Source organism: Sphaerodactylus townsendi, linkage group LG04 (assembly GCF_021028975.2).
Source record: "Sphaerodactylus townsendi isolate TG3544 linkage group LG04, MPM_Stown_v2.3, whole genome shotgun sequence".
In the NCBI taxonomy this organism is placed as follows: domain Eukaryota; kingdom Metazoa; phylum Chordata; class Lepidosauria; order Squamata; family Sphaerodactylidae; genus Sphaerodactylus; species Sphaerodactylus townsendi.
Window position 1 is genome coordinate 91,799,409 of NC_059428.1, and position 16,004 is coordinate 91,815,412.

At 42.0% G+C, this 16,004-nt stretch overlaps 1 protein-coding gene across 5 annotated transcripts in view; it reads left to right on the plus strand.

The window, feature by feature from the left end:
• Nucleotides 1-204: 204 nt before the first annotated feature.
• The window catches only part of ZBED1 (zinc finger BED-type containing 1), a 156,883-nt gene continuing 141,083 nt past the window's right edge, over nucleotides 205-16,004 (plus strand). Inside the window, exons 1-2 of one of the 5 annotated variants that reach the window (XM_048492789.1) lie at nucleotides 205-458; nucleotides 12,674-15,880. In XM_048492789.1, coding sequence (XP_048348746.1) covers nucleotides 343-458; nucleotides 12,674-14,801 — 2,244 coding nt within the window. In that variant the 5' untranslated portion in view covers nucleotides 205-342 and the 3' untranslated portion in view covers nucleotides 14,802-15,880. Of the gene's footprint in view, nucleotides 459-534; nucleotides 663-852; nucleotides 1,168-12,673; nucleotides 15,881-16,004 lie in introns of those variants that run through there. The other 4 variants (XM_048492790.1, XM_048492791.1, XM_048492792.1 and 1 more) reach the window with 4 other exon arrangements.

Genomic DNA, 16,004 nt, shown 5'->3' on the forward strand with positions numbered 1-16,004 from the left:
AGATTAGACAAAGCCTATTAACACTCTGTTAGCACAAATTTACGTACACCGCTTCCCGTGCTCGTGAGAGTACAGAGATCACTAGGGTTAATTCGGATTAGCGAAGCCGGAGTAAACAAACAAGACAGTGCATACCGACAGAAACAGACAGCTGGAAGCTCCAAAGCCGGCGTGTCCTTCATTATCAGAATTTCGTTCTACATCTCCAATGACATGAAAATCCACGTTGTCGCTTTGCAAAATGCCCATCCTGCCTTCTGAATTATTGCAACGGGAACTAGAAAGCGGAGGAAATCGCCCCTGACCGGCTTTTGCTTCAAGCTCGCGAAGCCAGCCTCGCACATGCTCAGAAAAGAGCAGGCGGAGAAGACACCCAGGGCGGGCACTTTCTCTTTGCTCTTCCGTTGGGTGTGGCTGGCGATCCTGGAGCCCCGAGGCATGTGGCTCTGCCCTTCCTGGTGAGCGCGGTGGTGGCGGGGCTCCTTTTTAAAGCCCAGGAAGGGGCAAGGAGGCGGCAATCGCGCAAGAGCCGCCGCGTTGTGAGGCAGCCATGTCGCTATTGTCTCTGCTTCTCTCCGCAGTGCGAGTCTATTACATCGGCTTCTGCGCCTTGTTGCAGCAGCTGCTCCGCCGCCTCCGCCCGGGCTGCCCTTTCAAGCCAGGTGAGTGGGTCTCGCGCCATTCCCATTGCAATTTGCGAGACCGGGCAGCACTCCTTTGCCTGGTGCCGGACCGAGCTTGGCTCGCCACCCAAGTGTGGGCTGGAACAAAAAGTGGGCGCCAGGACTCTGAGCATTTTTTTTCCTTCTGCAGCCGGGGTTGGCAAGTGTTGCCCCCACCACCCAGCAGAGATGGTTTAAATGGTGTCGTCCAGTTTGACTCTGCTGTCATCAAAGAAGACGGAGCGAACTAAACTTGCCCGTAGGTTTCGGGGCTTCCTTCCTCGGGCCTCATATTGCAGAGCAAAGGCAAAGCCGAGTGGCTGCAAACTCTGCCCTAAAGGCGCTGTCCACGGCCTCCCAAATGTATTCTTCTCCCGAGCACCCGCCCCCTTTCTGGCCCACTTCTCCTGGGCAAGACTTCGGTGCCTGTAACTGTAGCTGCTATTCCTCTAAACTGCGCTGCTAGTTTGGTACATAGGATGCTAAAATGGTAGTCTAGGCAACGGTAAGTTGGCGTCTTTTAGAGTTATCACAAAAAAAGGCAGTTGACATCCCTTGACTTTTACTGCGCTGTGGATGTAAATCGGGATAGATGTTATTGAGAAGGAAAATTTTAAAGCCCCAGCACATGCTCTGTAAGAGCTCTGCCTTCCTTGGCACTGACAACTGGCCTTCCTTTGCATTTGCAGGTTTGGGAAGAGTGCGCTGGAAAATTCATGCTTGCTGTTTAATGCTCAGCTTTTCATTGAAAAGAATAGCAGGTTAGGGTTCCTTCCTAGTGTCCCAGGACTATCAGCACTTTCCTAATTTATATTAGGACTTTAAATGCCCTAGTTAAGCAAATCTAGACTAGAGTAGGTAAACTGTGGGCTATATTTGATATTATTGACTGTCTTATTTGTGGGTGTGTGTGTTGGGGGGAGAGTCCTTGCCTTTTCTATTGCTTATACTAGGTCTGTTTATGCATGTGAAACTACAACTCATTTTGGATGGCTTTTGACATGAAAAGGAATAAGTGAGAGGAGCTGAATCTTCCTTTGTTTAATCTCATGTGCACTGTTGCTGTTTCTCACAGCTTTCTCACAGCATGGCATGCTTTCTCACAGCATGGCATGCTTTCTCACAGCATGGCATGCTTCAGAAGAGACTTGGCCAGGAAGAGCAGAGTGACCTGCTGGTGTTCATTTTGGAGGGCTTTTCTCAAAGCCACAGCTTTTAAAACAGTGTATTTTAACAGGGGTTATCTCTTTTTCTCCTTGCAAGGCTGCTGAATCTGGAAGGTGGGGCTTAACAGGGGTTAACAGAGTTCATCTCTTGTTCCTCTTTGTCCTGAGAGGTGGGGCTTTTGTCCTTAAAGGTGGGGCTTTAGTTCAGTCTCTGGAACCAGCAGAGAGGAGTAGCAGCAGAAGAGACTTGGCCAGGAAGAGCAGAGTGACCTGCTGGTGTTCATTTTGGAGGGCTTTCTCAAAGCCACAGCTTTTAAAACAGTGTATTTTAACAGGGGTTATCTCTTTTTCTCCTTGCAAGGCTGCTGAATCTGGAAGGTGGGGCTTAACAGGGGTTAACAGAGTTCATCTCTTGTTCCTCTTTGTCCTGAGAGGTGGGGCTTTTGTCCTTAAAGGTGGGGCTTTAGTTCAGTTTCTGGATTAGCGAGCTAGCAAGGCTCGCGCAATTTTAATTTAATTTTTTTTGTTTTTAAATTAATAAGGACATATTTGACAGGATAGTACGCGGCAGATAGCTCCAGGGGCAGTGACTAAAAGCTTAATATTTGCTATTATCTAAACAAATCAGGATATGAAGGCAGAAAGCCAGCAGGGGGATGGGGGCTTTCTTTCCAGTGTTTTGCACTGAGTGTCACATGTATGACTATCTGCCACTAGGACAGAAGTCATGGGTGTGCCCCTCGCTGTAATGAGCTCCTGGCACTCAAGGAACGGTGCTCTCTTGAAGCCAAGGTGGCAGACCTGGAGAAGCTGAAAGAGGCAGAGAGGGTGACAGACTCCAGGCTTTCAGGGACCCAACAGCCGGGTCCCACTTCCCAAGGTGACATCTCTTCAGATGTCATGGAGAATGAAGGCCTTGGGGATGGAGGGTGCCAGTCTGAGGTGGTGGAAGATGCTCCCTTAGATGGGATCCCTTCCTTAACTGGTGATCAGCTATCCTCTCCTCGCAAGACTGAGGATACCCCCTCGGGAGGTGGGGCTCCTTTGTAGGGTGATTCGATCATTAGAAATGTAGAGAGTTGGGTTTGTGGAGAGGCTGATGACCGCGATGGTGACTTGCCTGCCTGGTGCCAAGGTTGGCGGATGTCACGCCGCCTAGATAGGCTTTTAGACAGTGCTGGGGTGGAGTCAGCAGTTGTGGTCCACATTGGCACCAATCCACATTGGGAAATGTAGCCGGAGGTTCTGGAAGCTAAATTTAGGCTGCTAGGAAACAGGTTGAAGTCCAGGACCTCCAAGGTGGCATTCTCAGAAATGCTACCCGCTCCACGCCAAGCAGGGCTTGAAGCAGGGCGGAGATACAGGGTCTCAATGAGTGGATGAGAAGGTGGTGTAAGGCAGAGGGTTTCAGATTTGTCAGGAACTGGGGAACCTTTTGGGACAAGGTAGGCCTGTACAAACGGGACGGGCTTCATCTTAACCAAAGAGGAACCAGGCTGCTGGCCAACATTAAAAAAAGGTGGCAGAACAGCTTTTAAACTGATCACTGGGGAAAGCCGACAGGAGCTGAGGTGACTTCGGTTCGAATACAGCATCTATGGGGATGCAGACAGAGAGGGAGGTTTTTCTAAATCAACCACATACAAGCGAGGAACATAGCAATGTGCATGTGACAAGGATAGTGTCTACAAAAGACTTGAGGGTAAAGCACATCAATCCCAGGTTAAGGACAGAGACAGGGTATACAGGTGTCTCTATGCTAATAGTAGAAGCATTCGAACTAAAATGGGGAACTAGAGTACAGAGTTTTGGGAAGGAGGACTTTGATATAGTGGGCATTACAGAGACAGGGTGGAATGAGGAGAACCAGTGGGATGCTGTTATACCAGGCTACAGGCTCTATAGGAAGGATAGGACAGGGCGATTGGGGGTGGAGTTGTTCTTTACATCAAAGAGAGCATAGTATCACATAAAAATAGACAATGCAAGGAGTTGGTTCCCTACAGAATCACTGTGGATATCAATTCAGGGGTGAAGGACAGTTTAATATTAGGAATATATTATCGCCCCTGACCAAAGTGCACAAGAGGATTCTGGAGATGGAAAAAAGAAATTAGATAGGCCAACAAAACAAAAAATGTAGTGGTAATGGGTGATTTTAACTATCCCCATATAAACTGGAAAAATGCATGTTCAGGTCATAGTAAGGAGAGAGCATTCCTGGATATGCTAAATGACTGTGGCTTAGAGCAGATGGTTGTGGAACCAACCAGGGGAGATGTGATCCTAAATCTAATTCTATGTGGGACCCAGGACCTGGTGCAGGAAGTCAGTGTTGTTGAGCCGATAGGGAACAGCGACCACAATGCTGTCAGATTCAGTATCTCAGCATGCGAACAAGTGGCAACTACTAATGTAGTTACATTCGCCTTCAGAAAGGGAAATTTCTCAAAGATGAGGGGATAGTGCGCAGGAAGCTGAAAGGGAAAATAAAGAGAGTCAAAACTGTCCAGGATGCTTGGAGGTTATTTAAAAACACAGTAATAAAAGCTCAGCTGGAATGTGTTCCACAGGTTAGAAAAGGCAGCACCCAGTCCAAAAGAAAGCCACCATGGTTAACAAGAGAGGTTGAGGAAATTATCAGAAAATGTCTTTTAGAAAATGGAAGTCCAGTTTGGCTGATGAAGAATATGAGAGGGAACACAAATGGTGGCAAAAGAGAAGCAAGTTAGCTGTAAGGGAGGCAAAAAAGGATTATGAGGAACTCATGGCTGCGAACATCAAGACCAGCAACAAACAGTTCTTCAAGTACATCAAAAGCAGGAAGCCAGCAAGGGAAGCGGTAGGCCCGCTAGTAGATGACAAAGGAACAAAGGGTGTGCTAAAAGATGGCAGGGAGATCGTGGCAGAAGCTGAATGAATTCTTTGCATCTGTCTTCACCCAAGAGGAGGTGAGGAACATTCCTGCACCTGAACCAAGCTTCTTAGGAGGCGAATCCGTGGAACTAGCGAAGATAGTGGTAGAGAAGGAAGAAGTTCTGGCAGCCATTGATAAACTAAATGTTACCAAATCCCCTGGCCCAGATTGCATTCACCCAAGAGTTCTTAAAGAGCTCAAGCATGAAATTGCTGATCTTCTCACTTTAATATGCAACTTATCCCTGGAATCAGGCTCCATCCCTGAAGACTGGAAGATGGCCAATGTCACACCAATCTTTAAGAAAGGATCTAGGGGACCCGGGAAATTACAGGCCAGTCAGTTTGACATCTGTTCCTGGTAAATTATTAGAATCTATCATTAAAGATAAAATTATAAAACATGTAGAAAAGCAAGACCTGCTGAGAAAAGAGTCCAGCATGGCTTTTGCAGAGGCAAATCCTGTCTTACAAACTTACTAGAGTTCTTTGAGGGGTGTAAACAGGCATGTGGACAGGGGTGAACCGTGGACATTGTCTACTTGGACTTCCAACAGGCTTTTGACAAAGTTCCTCACCAGGGACTGTTGAGAATACTCAGCAATGAAGGAATAAGAGGGGAAGTCCTCCCACGGAATAAAACTGGTTGAGAAACAGGGAAACAAAGAGTGGGTGTAAAATGGGAAGTTCTCACAATGGAGAGATGTCGGAGTGGTGTCCCCAAGGATCCGCTTTGGGGACCAGTGCTCTTTAACCTATTCATAAATGACCTGGAAGTAGGGGTGGGTAGCGTGGTGGCCAAGTTTGCAGATGATACCAAATTATGTAGGGTGGTGAGAACCACAAAGGATTGCGAAGAGCGCAAAGCGGACCTTGATAAATTAGGTGAGTGGGCTCAGAAATGGCAAATGCAGTTCAATGTAGCAAACTGTAAAGTGATGCACACAGGGGCAAAAAATCCAAACTTCACATACATGCTACAGGGTCAGTGCTATCAGTCACAGACCGTGTGGCGGATTTATATGCCTTAGTTGATAGTTCCATGGGAATGTCAACTCAATGCATGGCAGCTGTGAAAAGGCAAACTCTATGCTGGGGATCATTAGGAAAGGAATTGATAATAAAACTGCAAAGATTGTCATGCGCTTATATAAAGCAGTGGTGCGACCGCACTTGGAGTACTGTGTCCAGTTCTGGTCGCTGCATCTCAAAAAGGGATATTGAGGAGATAGAAAAGTGCAGAGAAGGGCAACAAGGATGATTGAGGGACTCGGAGCACCTTCCCTATGAGGAGAGGCTGCAGCGCTTGGGACTCTTTAGTTTGGAGAGGAGGCTGACTAAGGGGATATGATTGAAGTCTATAAAATTATGCATGGGGTAGAAAATGCTGACAGAGAAATTTTTCTCTCTTTCTCACAATACTAGAACCAGGGGCATTCATTGAAAATGCTGGGGGGAAGAATTAGAACTAATAAAAGGAAACACTTCTTCACGCTAACGTGTGATTGGTGTTTGAATATGCTGCCACAGGAGGTGGTGATGGCCACTAACCTGGATAGCTTTAAAAGGGGCTTGGACAGATTTATGGAGGAGAAGTCGATTTATGGCTACCAATCTTGATCCTCTTTGATCTGAGATTGCAAATGCCTTAACAGACCAGGTGATCGGGAGCAACAGCCGCAGAAGGCCATTGCGTTCACATCCTACATGTGAGCTCCCAAAGGCACCTGGTGGGCCACTGCGAGTAGCAGAGAGCTGGACTAGATGGACTTTGGTCTGATCCAGCTGGCTTGTTCTTATGTTCTTATGTTCTTATAGTCTGGGTGGGAGAAAAGTACATTGGTGATCAACGTGGGGAAGATGGAGCTTTTTTCCACTATTCATCCATTTTTATATTTTAACAAGAGTTTTGCGACTTGAAGTGTGAATATGGTAGGCATGTGAACAACATACATAGCCAATTTGGCCCATGTACTAGTCTTTCATTTTGAGATTTATAGAATTATTAATTTCCAAGTAAAAGGCCTTGTTCCTTAGAGTAAGGCTTACAACACCTTTTCCATACATGAGGTCGATCTACATATTAGAAGAATGCCCTAATTGTTATTCTGACTGTTGGCATCTTGAGTGCCATTTGGGCCTGGCACTTTCATCTAAAGAGCTATTTCAAAATAGGTCTTCCAGCCAATATTTGCTAGTGTAGTTTTGCTTTCTTGTGTAACAGTTCTACTGTTATGCATTCTTGAATAACTTTATAAATATGTTTTGAGACATCTTCAAGTTAGGAAATGACCCTTGTATCAGTTGGGGGAAAAATGACATTTTGAGAAAACTTGAAATAAATTCAAAACTTAACCTAAAAATATTGTAATGATTTGGGAACTTTAAATGTTTCACGTATAACTGGATAGTGTTGGTCCTCAAAGAAATTACTAGAAATGAACACAGTATCCCAGACTACCTGAATTCATCTTCATCTTTCCTAGCTGTCAAAATAAGAAAAAAAACTAGTTGAATGTAGAAATCAGATGTTAGCAGTAAATAAGAGTGACAATTAGACAAGTCCGCCATTTAATCAAGTGCTGTAAATGAGTACATTTCATAAAGATACTGAACAGTGAATCAACAGGTATCACTGTAAACAAAATTATCTCTCTTGAACCTAGATTTATTCTTACTGCTTTCAGTTCCAGTAAATAATATCGTAGAAATATAAGTATATTTTTTCAGTCAGTATGAGTATTTCATTGTTCCATTTTTAAACTTTTACTATATATTCCTTTTTTGTACATACTTGTCTGAATTAGTTTAACAACTGCATGCTTTTCAATATCACTTTATTTCCCTGTTGCACTACCCCTCTTTTCGGTACTGCAACCTTCTCTAAAAATTCCCTTCCTTGTAAAATGATCATAATTAACTGTCCATTTATCTTGCAAACAGTCTTCCATCAAAAAATCTTATTTAAAAAAGGATTAGAAAGCAGATAAATATATTCAGCTTCTATTTTGAACACCAAAATAGAGTAAAATAGAGTGAGAACCTAACTGGCAGACGCTTATGCTAAAGCCCTATTTGGATAGAATGGTGGGAATTTCCAGTATTTTTAATGAGTCTCTTACCCGGTGTATGATAGGGCATGTAGGTTTTCACAACTGGCCTCATAGTACCCTGGGTAATTTTAAATTGGGTATTAGGCACAGGAAGAGGTCTAATCCATCTCCTCCTTTTAAAAGATCTTGATCCAAAACAAGCCCCCTCACTCCTGATAAGATAGTTTTTTTTAAAAAATGTTGGGAAATCCTGACATGTTCTAGTATCTTTGAGGTGGTTTGACAGTAGAAAATAACATTTCTGACACTGTTGCATAGATTTCGCAGTGTTGATATCACCCCATGTGACTTTAGTAAAGGGTGATGTTTTATTTTTCTCCATTTCTGATGGTTCTCAAAGGTCTGTTTTGCTGATTTCCTTAATAGTGAGCACTATAAAGCAAAAATCAGTGAAGTAATACTATATTAGTTTTTCTATTTCTTTTATATAAAGGTTCATAAAGTGCAGAATTCAACACAAACTCTGGGGGAATTTATTCTGTATTAATATTTCTCCTGTGATACAGTTTGACTAACTTGTTTTATGTAAGGAATAAATTTATGTACATTTTCCAAAAGACATCAACTACTTTCCCTATTTATGGGACACAAATGTCACTTCTATTGTACAGAGACTATAAAACATAACCACATGACTGGATCCCTAGAATTCTCTTTCATTTTAGATTACTTAATATTTGAATCATTTAGCATCTTAGAGTGGAAGGAATTCATTGATCTCCATGGGAAATAAATTCTCATAAAATATATGGAGTTTCACTATCAAGCTCTTGCATCACTATTGCTTGAATTTTTAAATATCTGGCCAAGCTCTCGCGACGCTCCATATACGACGCCTGGGCGTATAAAAACGCCGCCTCAGGCCGTCAAGCACAGGCCTAACTTCCCTCCCCAGGGTGGCGTCAGGTCGTTTCTAAACAACAACCCTTTAAAGGGTTGTTGTTGGGGAGAAGGAAGTTCTTATCCCAGCTGGCCCGGATGCGTAACCGCGCCGGGCCGAACGACTTCAGCTATCTCCTACACCCGTCCAACTCCACGTTTTCCACGGTTAAAATTACGTAAGCCTGCTGGCGTTTATTCCTGCACGCTTTGTCCCTCCGACCTGCAGGGGGTCCGGAGGGCAGCATGGGCGGGGCTTCGACGCCCAGCAGGCGACCTAATCGGGGCCTAACGTGGTTGAACCGGAGGAAGGGGAGAGAGGCGACTCCATGTGGAGCCGCCCGGCCGCTCATGGCGGCCTCTGCTTTCGGCCCGATTAGCGTCGATAGCGTTGCATGCGAACGGGCTTCATTTCCCACGCCGCCCACACTCTTGCCGGTGTGGGGGCGCAACGAGGCCGTGCGGAAACGGCCTCTGTTTCTTGGCAGCCCTTCTTTTTGTTTTTGTGTTTTAATTTTACAGTTGAGGGCATATCTATTTTGCTCTTTAAATCTTTGGAAATTTAATTTGTGTTTATTTCTTATTTTGATCTCAGTGGTTCGTCTACACTGGCCTGTTGTCTAAGAAACCCCAAAGTGTTCCCTCTTCTGTTGAGGTTTTTCTCCAAGATATGTCCTTTCTCTTGCTTCCAGGTTCTCTGTGTTCCAAGAAACACTCTTTAGTCATCCCTGAAGCATCTTGACATGGATTGAAGTTGAGGCATGTGAAACCAAAAGTAGATGCTGATATGAGTCTTCTTAATATTGAACTGGTCAAACTAGTATATATATGGCATAATGCATCATAATGCTTTGTCTTGTCAGCTTTGCTTAGAAGCTGTGAGAAAACAATAAACTGATGTCCCATTAGGAATGATATAGCAAAATGATAACTAGTCAATAATGTTAACAAGTTTTCATACGCAGATATTAATCAAAACGAACCATTTTCAAGCAATGAAGTTCAGGCAGGAAAGGCTATATCTTGTTCAGCAGTGAATATAATTGCAACTCTGTATATGCAAAGGGATTCAAACAGTCTGTTAGAATCCTTAATTCCTGTTAAGGAATGATTTACATTGCTGACCTTGGACAACCAACAAGAAAATACATTGTGTTAATATAGTTGATGCAGATGTCAAATTTATGGCAGATAGACTGATGAGTTCTGAGGGGCATCCAAGTGGCTTCTGATTGTATGACCTGTTCCTCACTGAAGAGAAATAAAAAGCTCAGGTTTCAGATGAGGGTTCTAGACTGAAGCTTTGCTAGAGCATTTGTCATTTTCAATGTGGTAGGATAAGCAGCATTTCCCTCAATACTTCTTACATGTGTTTAATTAATGTATATAAGATGAATAAGTCCATTATAGGTAATAAAGATTCAATAAAAGAACTACTATATATCTTTATCACCATCCTGTACATTGTATCATGTTTTTTCATCTTTTGTTTAGCTTCTTCATTACTTGACATTTTCAGAGAGCTGTAAGTCTGAATAAGTTATACTGACCTCTATCAAGCCAATTAGAACTGAAATATACATTTCCAGTATATGGTGAAACTTTGTTTTTATAAAGGCAGTATTACTAACATCTTTTCGAGACAATAGTGAAGCATGACATTTTCTTAGAATCAGCTAAGTCCTTTTACGTTTTCGCCCTAGTTGCCATTGGGTATATCTGTTTTTGTTAACAGAGCCATTGTAATGGTGATGTAGCAGTTAGAGTCTTGAACCAGAACTTGGGAGACTTATCAGATTTCTACTCTGCCATGAAGCTCGTTGGGTACTCTTGGCTTGCTAGCATACTCAGCCTATCTTTTCACACAGGGTTGTTCTGGCAATACTGTGGGGAAGGAAAAAACAGTATACTGCACCTGAGTTTCTTGGAAGGAGGGCAGGATAAATCTACTAGATCTAAATAGTTCAATGTGAGCAGGTATAAGTGAGCTACTGATTTATTTGTTAATGATCCTGAGTGTAAACAATTGCTAACTTTTTTCTTAAAATTTGTTCTTAACAAAACATCACATCCTGTTTGCTGTACATAGCACATTAATTGCATTAATTTTCTAATGGCACAAGCATCTTCCTACCTGGAATCAACTGTAATGCCTGTTAAGTTGGATCAGACAGTTGGTGGAAGAGTCTGAGGCTCTATGAACTGGAAGTCTGCTTCTCCTCATCATGCTGGTATCTGAAATGCCAGCCAGCACTGCTGCTGATAATTACTTAAAAAGCTGATAAGGGCACAAGGTACATGCCTGTACTCTGTATTCAGTGCAGTATGAATCTGACTGTACATGATAATTACCCTCAGATTAATGGCCTCATTAGTGAGCTTGCCTCACTTACTAGCATTAAATATAAGTCTTTACAGATAAGTTGGTAAAGAAGCTGGATTTCTTAAGTTGGGCAAGTTAGGTTGGGTAACTTGCTGTAGCATTTTTTCTTTTGTCCTCAGATAGTTATAACTGATTTGTGAAGTATCTGTTGTTTTCAGAAAGTCTCTGTGTGATGTTAACTGTGGAAGCCTGGCCATTAATCCTCTACTATTTTTATTATTATTGTTTTTGATTTCATTTTCTGTTTCCATTATCTAAGCACCAATTAAACTTGTTTCAAAAGAAGCAGTGCTTAATATTAGTGCAAACTGTTGCTTCTGTTATGCCTTTCTATGTACCAAAACACAATCTAAGAAATAGGTCAAAAAAGTCCTGATGATGAAATCCCATAAATATATATACAGTAAATAATATTGATTCAGGAAAATGGGTTGGGTTGAGTCTTACATAATCAAGCATGTGGATATATGTGAACATAAGAAGCTACCTTGTACCGAGGCAGACCATATCAAGATCAGTATTGTCTACTCTAAGTAGCAGCAGCTTCTCTTGCCCTTTTATCTGGAGGCACAAAAGAAGATACACGCATAGGGGAGAATATATAGTCAGAGGATTCTTTAGGATTATCTTAAAGATTCTACTACTACCTGACAGACCACTTTAAAAATCAAAAGAAGTTATACACAGGCCAGTCTGCTTACTTCTATTGTTGTCCCCCTATGTTGATGCTGTGGTGCTTATGATACATCATACTTTGTCATTCTCAAAATCTTATGCCTCAAAAATCTTGTTGATCTCCAAGGTGCTACTCGATTTGAATCAAATGTTTCTGTTGCAAACCAACATGGCTACCCTCTGAAACCATTCATAGTCCTGGAACTGAGCATTTTCAGGGACTGACAAAGATGTTTTCATGCTGAACATTGTTTTTCCTTCCTGTGAATATGATGAGCCAGTTTTCTGAGGAGTAATGAAAGGGATAGTCTGTGTGGTTCCTGTTTTTGAAGGGGTATTGATCACTTCTAAAACTCCAACCAATATGGGTATACTTGAATTTTGTGCTGATGGTAGGGTAGGACAGTGTTCCTGGCCTCCCTCTCTTCTTTGTTCTCCAGTAGTGCTCAGGGCATCATCTTGACTTGTGCATTTCCCATGGTTGGGGGAGAGGTGGAATTGAAATGGTAATGAAGTTTGGCTGCATCTCAAGATCAATCAGAATTCACAAACTCATTAACGCTGAACTGTCTCCTCAGTGAAATAAGCTCCTTGAGTGAAAGGGATCAGCATGATTTAAAATGAATGGTTTCTTCCTAGTTCCCTCTGTAGTGCTGTATGGTATAACTTACATTCAAGACTTTGTCTGCAATGTAAATTCATGCATACATGTACAGTGCTGTCATATTGTCCCACTTTACAAAGGGGTCATGGGGCTTCTCTGGTACACATTCATATATTAATAATAAGGTAGGTTGTGTTTATTCATAGAAGCACTGACTTCACATAGGTGACAGACTTGTGCTTTCTCATTTTATGTTTATCTGCTGCCTTTATCAGGTACTCATTAATGAGTGAAGAGTCAAAAGGCAGTGGCCAAGAAGCCATGGAGAATAAAAGTTTGGAAACTTCACCATCAGACCTAAAATTAGTGGCCCACCCAAGAGCAAAGAGTAAAGTCTGGAAGTACTTTGGCTTTGATACCAATGCAGAAGGATGCATATTACAGTGGAAGAAAATCTACTGCCGTATTTGCATGGCACAGATTGCCTATTCAGGAAATACATCCAACCTATCTTACCATCTTGAGAAGAATCATCCTGATGAATTCTGTGAATTTGTGAAAAGCAACACGGAGCAAATGCGGGAGGCCTTTGCAACTGCATTTTCAAAACTCAAACCAGAATCATCTCAGCAGGTTGTTCAGGAGACTTTAATTATGAAGACAAGTCACAGCTATGAGAACAAAAAGCATCAGGAACTGACATCTGCAGTGATCAGCCTAATATGTGAGGGCTTATATCCTCCTTCTATAGTGGATGAACCCACCTTCAGGACTCTCCTGAAAACAGCTGACCCCAGATACGAACTTCCTTGCAGGAAGTATCTCTGCACAAAAGCAATTCCTGAAAAGTACAGTGCTGTTAGAGACATTGTACTAAAAGAACTCACTGATATCCCATGGTGTGGCATATCCACTGACATGTGGAGAAGTGAAAACCAGAATAGATCCTATGTAACTCTGTCAGTTCATTTTCTCTGCAATGGTTCATCCAACTGTCTTGCTGTTAATTCCAGGTGCTTAAAAACATTTGAAGTGCCAGAAGAAAACACCGCAGAGACTATTACACGAGTCCTTTATGAGATATTCATTGAATGGGGAATTAATACAAAAGTTTTTGGTGCTACAACAGATTATGGGAAGGACATAGTGAAAGCTTGCTCTCTTCTGGATATTCTGGTGCAGATGCCTTGCTTGGGGAAGACTTTTAATGCAGGGGTCCAGCAAGCTTTTCAGCTTCCTAAGCTGTCCATTCTCCTATCCAGGTGTCGTAAACTGGTAGAATATTTCCAGCAATCCTCAGGAGCCATGCACATGTTGAATGAGAAACAGAGGCAGCAAAAAAGTGCACAGTGCATGCTTGTGAGTGATCGTGTTTCCTGGTGGGGGAGCACACTTGCTATGTTGCAGCGTCTTAAAGAGCAGCAGTTTGCTATTGCTGCTGTCCTTGTGGAGGACAGCAACAATCATCATCTCATGTTGGAAGCCAGTGAATGGAATACAATTGAAGGCTTGGTTGAGCTGCTCCAACCATTCAAGCAAGTTGCGGAGATGCTGTCTGTTTCCAAATACCCAATTATAAGTATGGTGAAACCCCTCCTGCACATGCTGGTCAATACGACCTTAAATATCAAAGAAAATGACTTGAAAGAAATTAGCATGGCTAAGGAAGTAATAGCCAAAGAAATAGCTACAACATACCAGCACACACCTGAGATAGATATGTTTCTTAATGTTGCAACGTTTTTGGACCCAAGATACAAGAAACTGCCCTTTCTTTCTGCATTTGAAAGGCAGCAGGTTGAAAACAGAGTGGTAGAGGAAGCAAAAAGTATCCTGGAAAAAATAAAAGAGAACACGTTCAGGCCTGAAGAACAGTTTTTTGTGGTTTCTGAAGAGCCACCATTGAAAAAAGTGGCTCTTGCTTCTCCGCCTCCCCCTACTAGTGCTATTAATAATATGCTTGCAGAAATCTTCTGTCAGACAGGGGGTGTCGAAGACCAAGAAGAGTGGCATGCACAAATAATTGAAGAACTGAGCAATTTCAAGTCACAGAAAGTCCTTGGGCTAAATGAGGATCCATTGAAGTGGTGGTCTGACAGACTAGCTTTATTTCCTGTTTTACCAAAAGTACTTCAGAAGTACTGGTGCATTGTGGCCTCAAGAGTCTTCCCAGAGCGTCTGTTTGGCTCTTCTGCCAATGTTGTAAGTGCTAAAAGAAATAGGTTGGCTCCAGCTCATGTAGATGAACAGATTTTTTTGTATGAGAATTCTCGGATTGGGTCTGATGCAGAACCTGAAGAAGAAGATGAAGGGGAATGGGGCTTGGGACAAGAACAGAGTATTAGTGATGCCCCAAATACAAACAACACTTTCTTTAATGTGCGAGATAGTGGTTTCATATGAATTGAAGATGTCTGGTGCACTTTAAGCATCAAAAAGCTAATTTGTCTTAAATTACAAAATATAATTTCTCATGACAAGAATACTGTAAATACTGAATGGATGCCATGTAGCTTTCCTCATACTTACATATGTGTGTGTATATATATAAATAATGTTTGGCTCATGTCTTAAATCATTACTGTGACCTTTGGCTCCAAAACACTAAGATGGGCTTGAAAATTGATTCTCATGAAACTCAGCTCAGTTTCTGCTATCTACAGAAGGAAACAACTAAAATAATTGAAATCAAAGGGTAACTTGTAAGCTATGTACACAGTACTTTTTACCATATTGAGAGATTCCCTAAATGGGCAGACAACAGATTGTTCTGATTTGGTAGTAAATCTATTTGAAGTAGAATTTTTAAATTTTGAAAGCTTTCATAAAAAGTTGTTCTCACAATATGTCAGATCATCAGGAATTAAAAGAACTAATTTTAATAGATTGCTTCACATGTAACTTTCTCTGGCACATTAATGTTTGTGTTAGAAGCCATATGTGACTATGCTCTCCCTTGTTCTCTCTCTTTTAATTTTGTCCAGATGGATATGGTAGGTTCTTGGTATGTGCTTTCTAGGTCCCATGCCCCTGATATCCTTTTGGAAAATGAACAAATGAATCAGTGGTAATATTTGCTGTACCTGCACACATATTTAATTTGGCCCATAGTACTAGCTACCATTCTACAAATCGAGATTTTTTTTTTGCAAGGATAGAACACCTGTGCAGATATTTATGGTTAAGCAAAAACATAATTATTTGCTACACCCCTTACCCCAACGACAACTATTTAGCATACTACGTTGGCAAGGCCTAGAGTATATAATTCTATGGCTGTAGTGCAGCATAGACTTCAGTATTTTTAGATGTGCTTAAACCCTTGATCCTAGTTGTTTTAAGTGTGCTCAGCTCTGTGTGGTCTTCACTCTGTTTTTTCTTTCAGAATAGGCAAATAGGAGGTCTGAAAGTTCCAACTAAGTCTGTTTTGGACTTTTCTCCAAGGAGTATTCTGGAAATGAAATAAATTGTACTTTCAAAATGATTTAACTTTTGTTAACCTCTCTCCTCTTATTACTCCCATTTGCCAGTTAAGACATGTTCAGTTCTGCACATGAAAATATCGTCTTCTGTTTCACAATGAAACTTTTGGAAGGATTTTTTAGG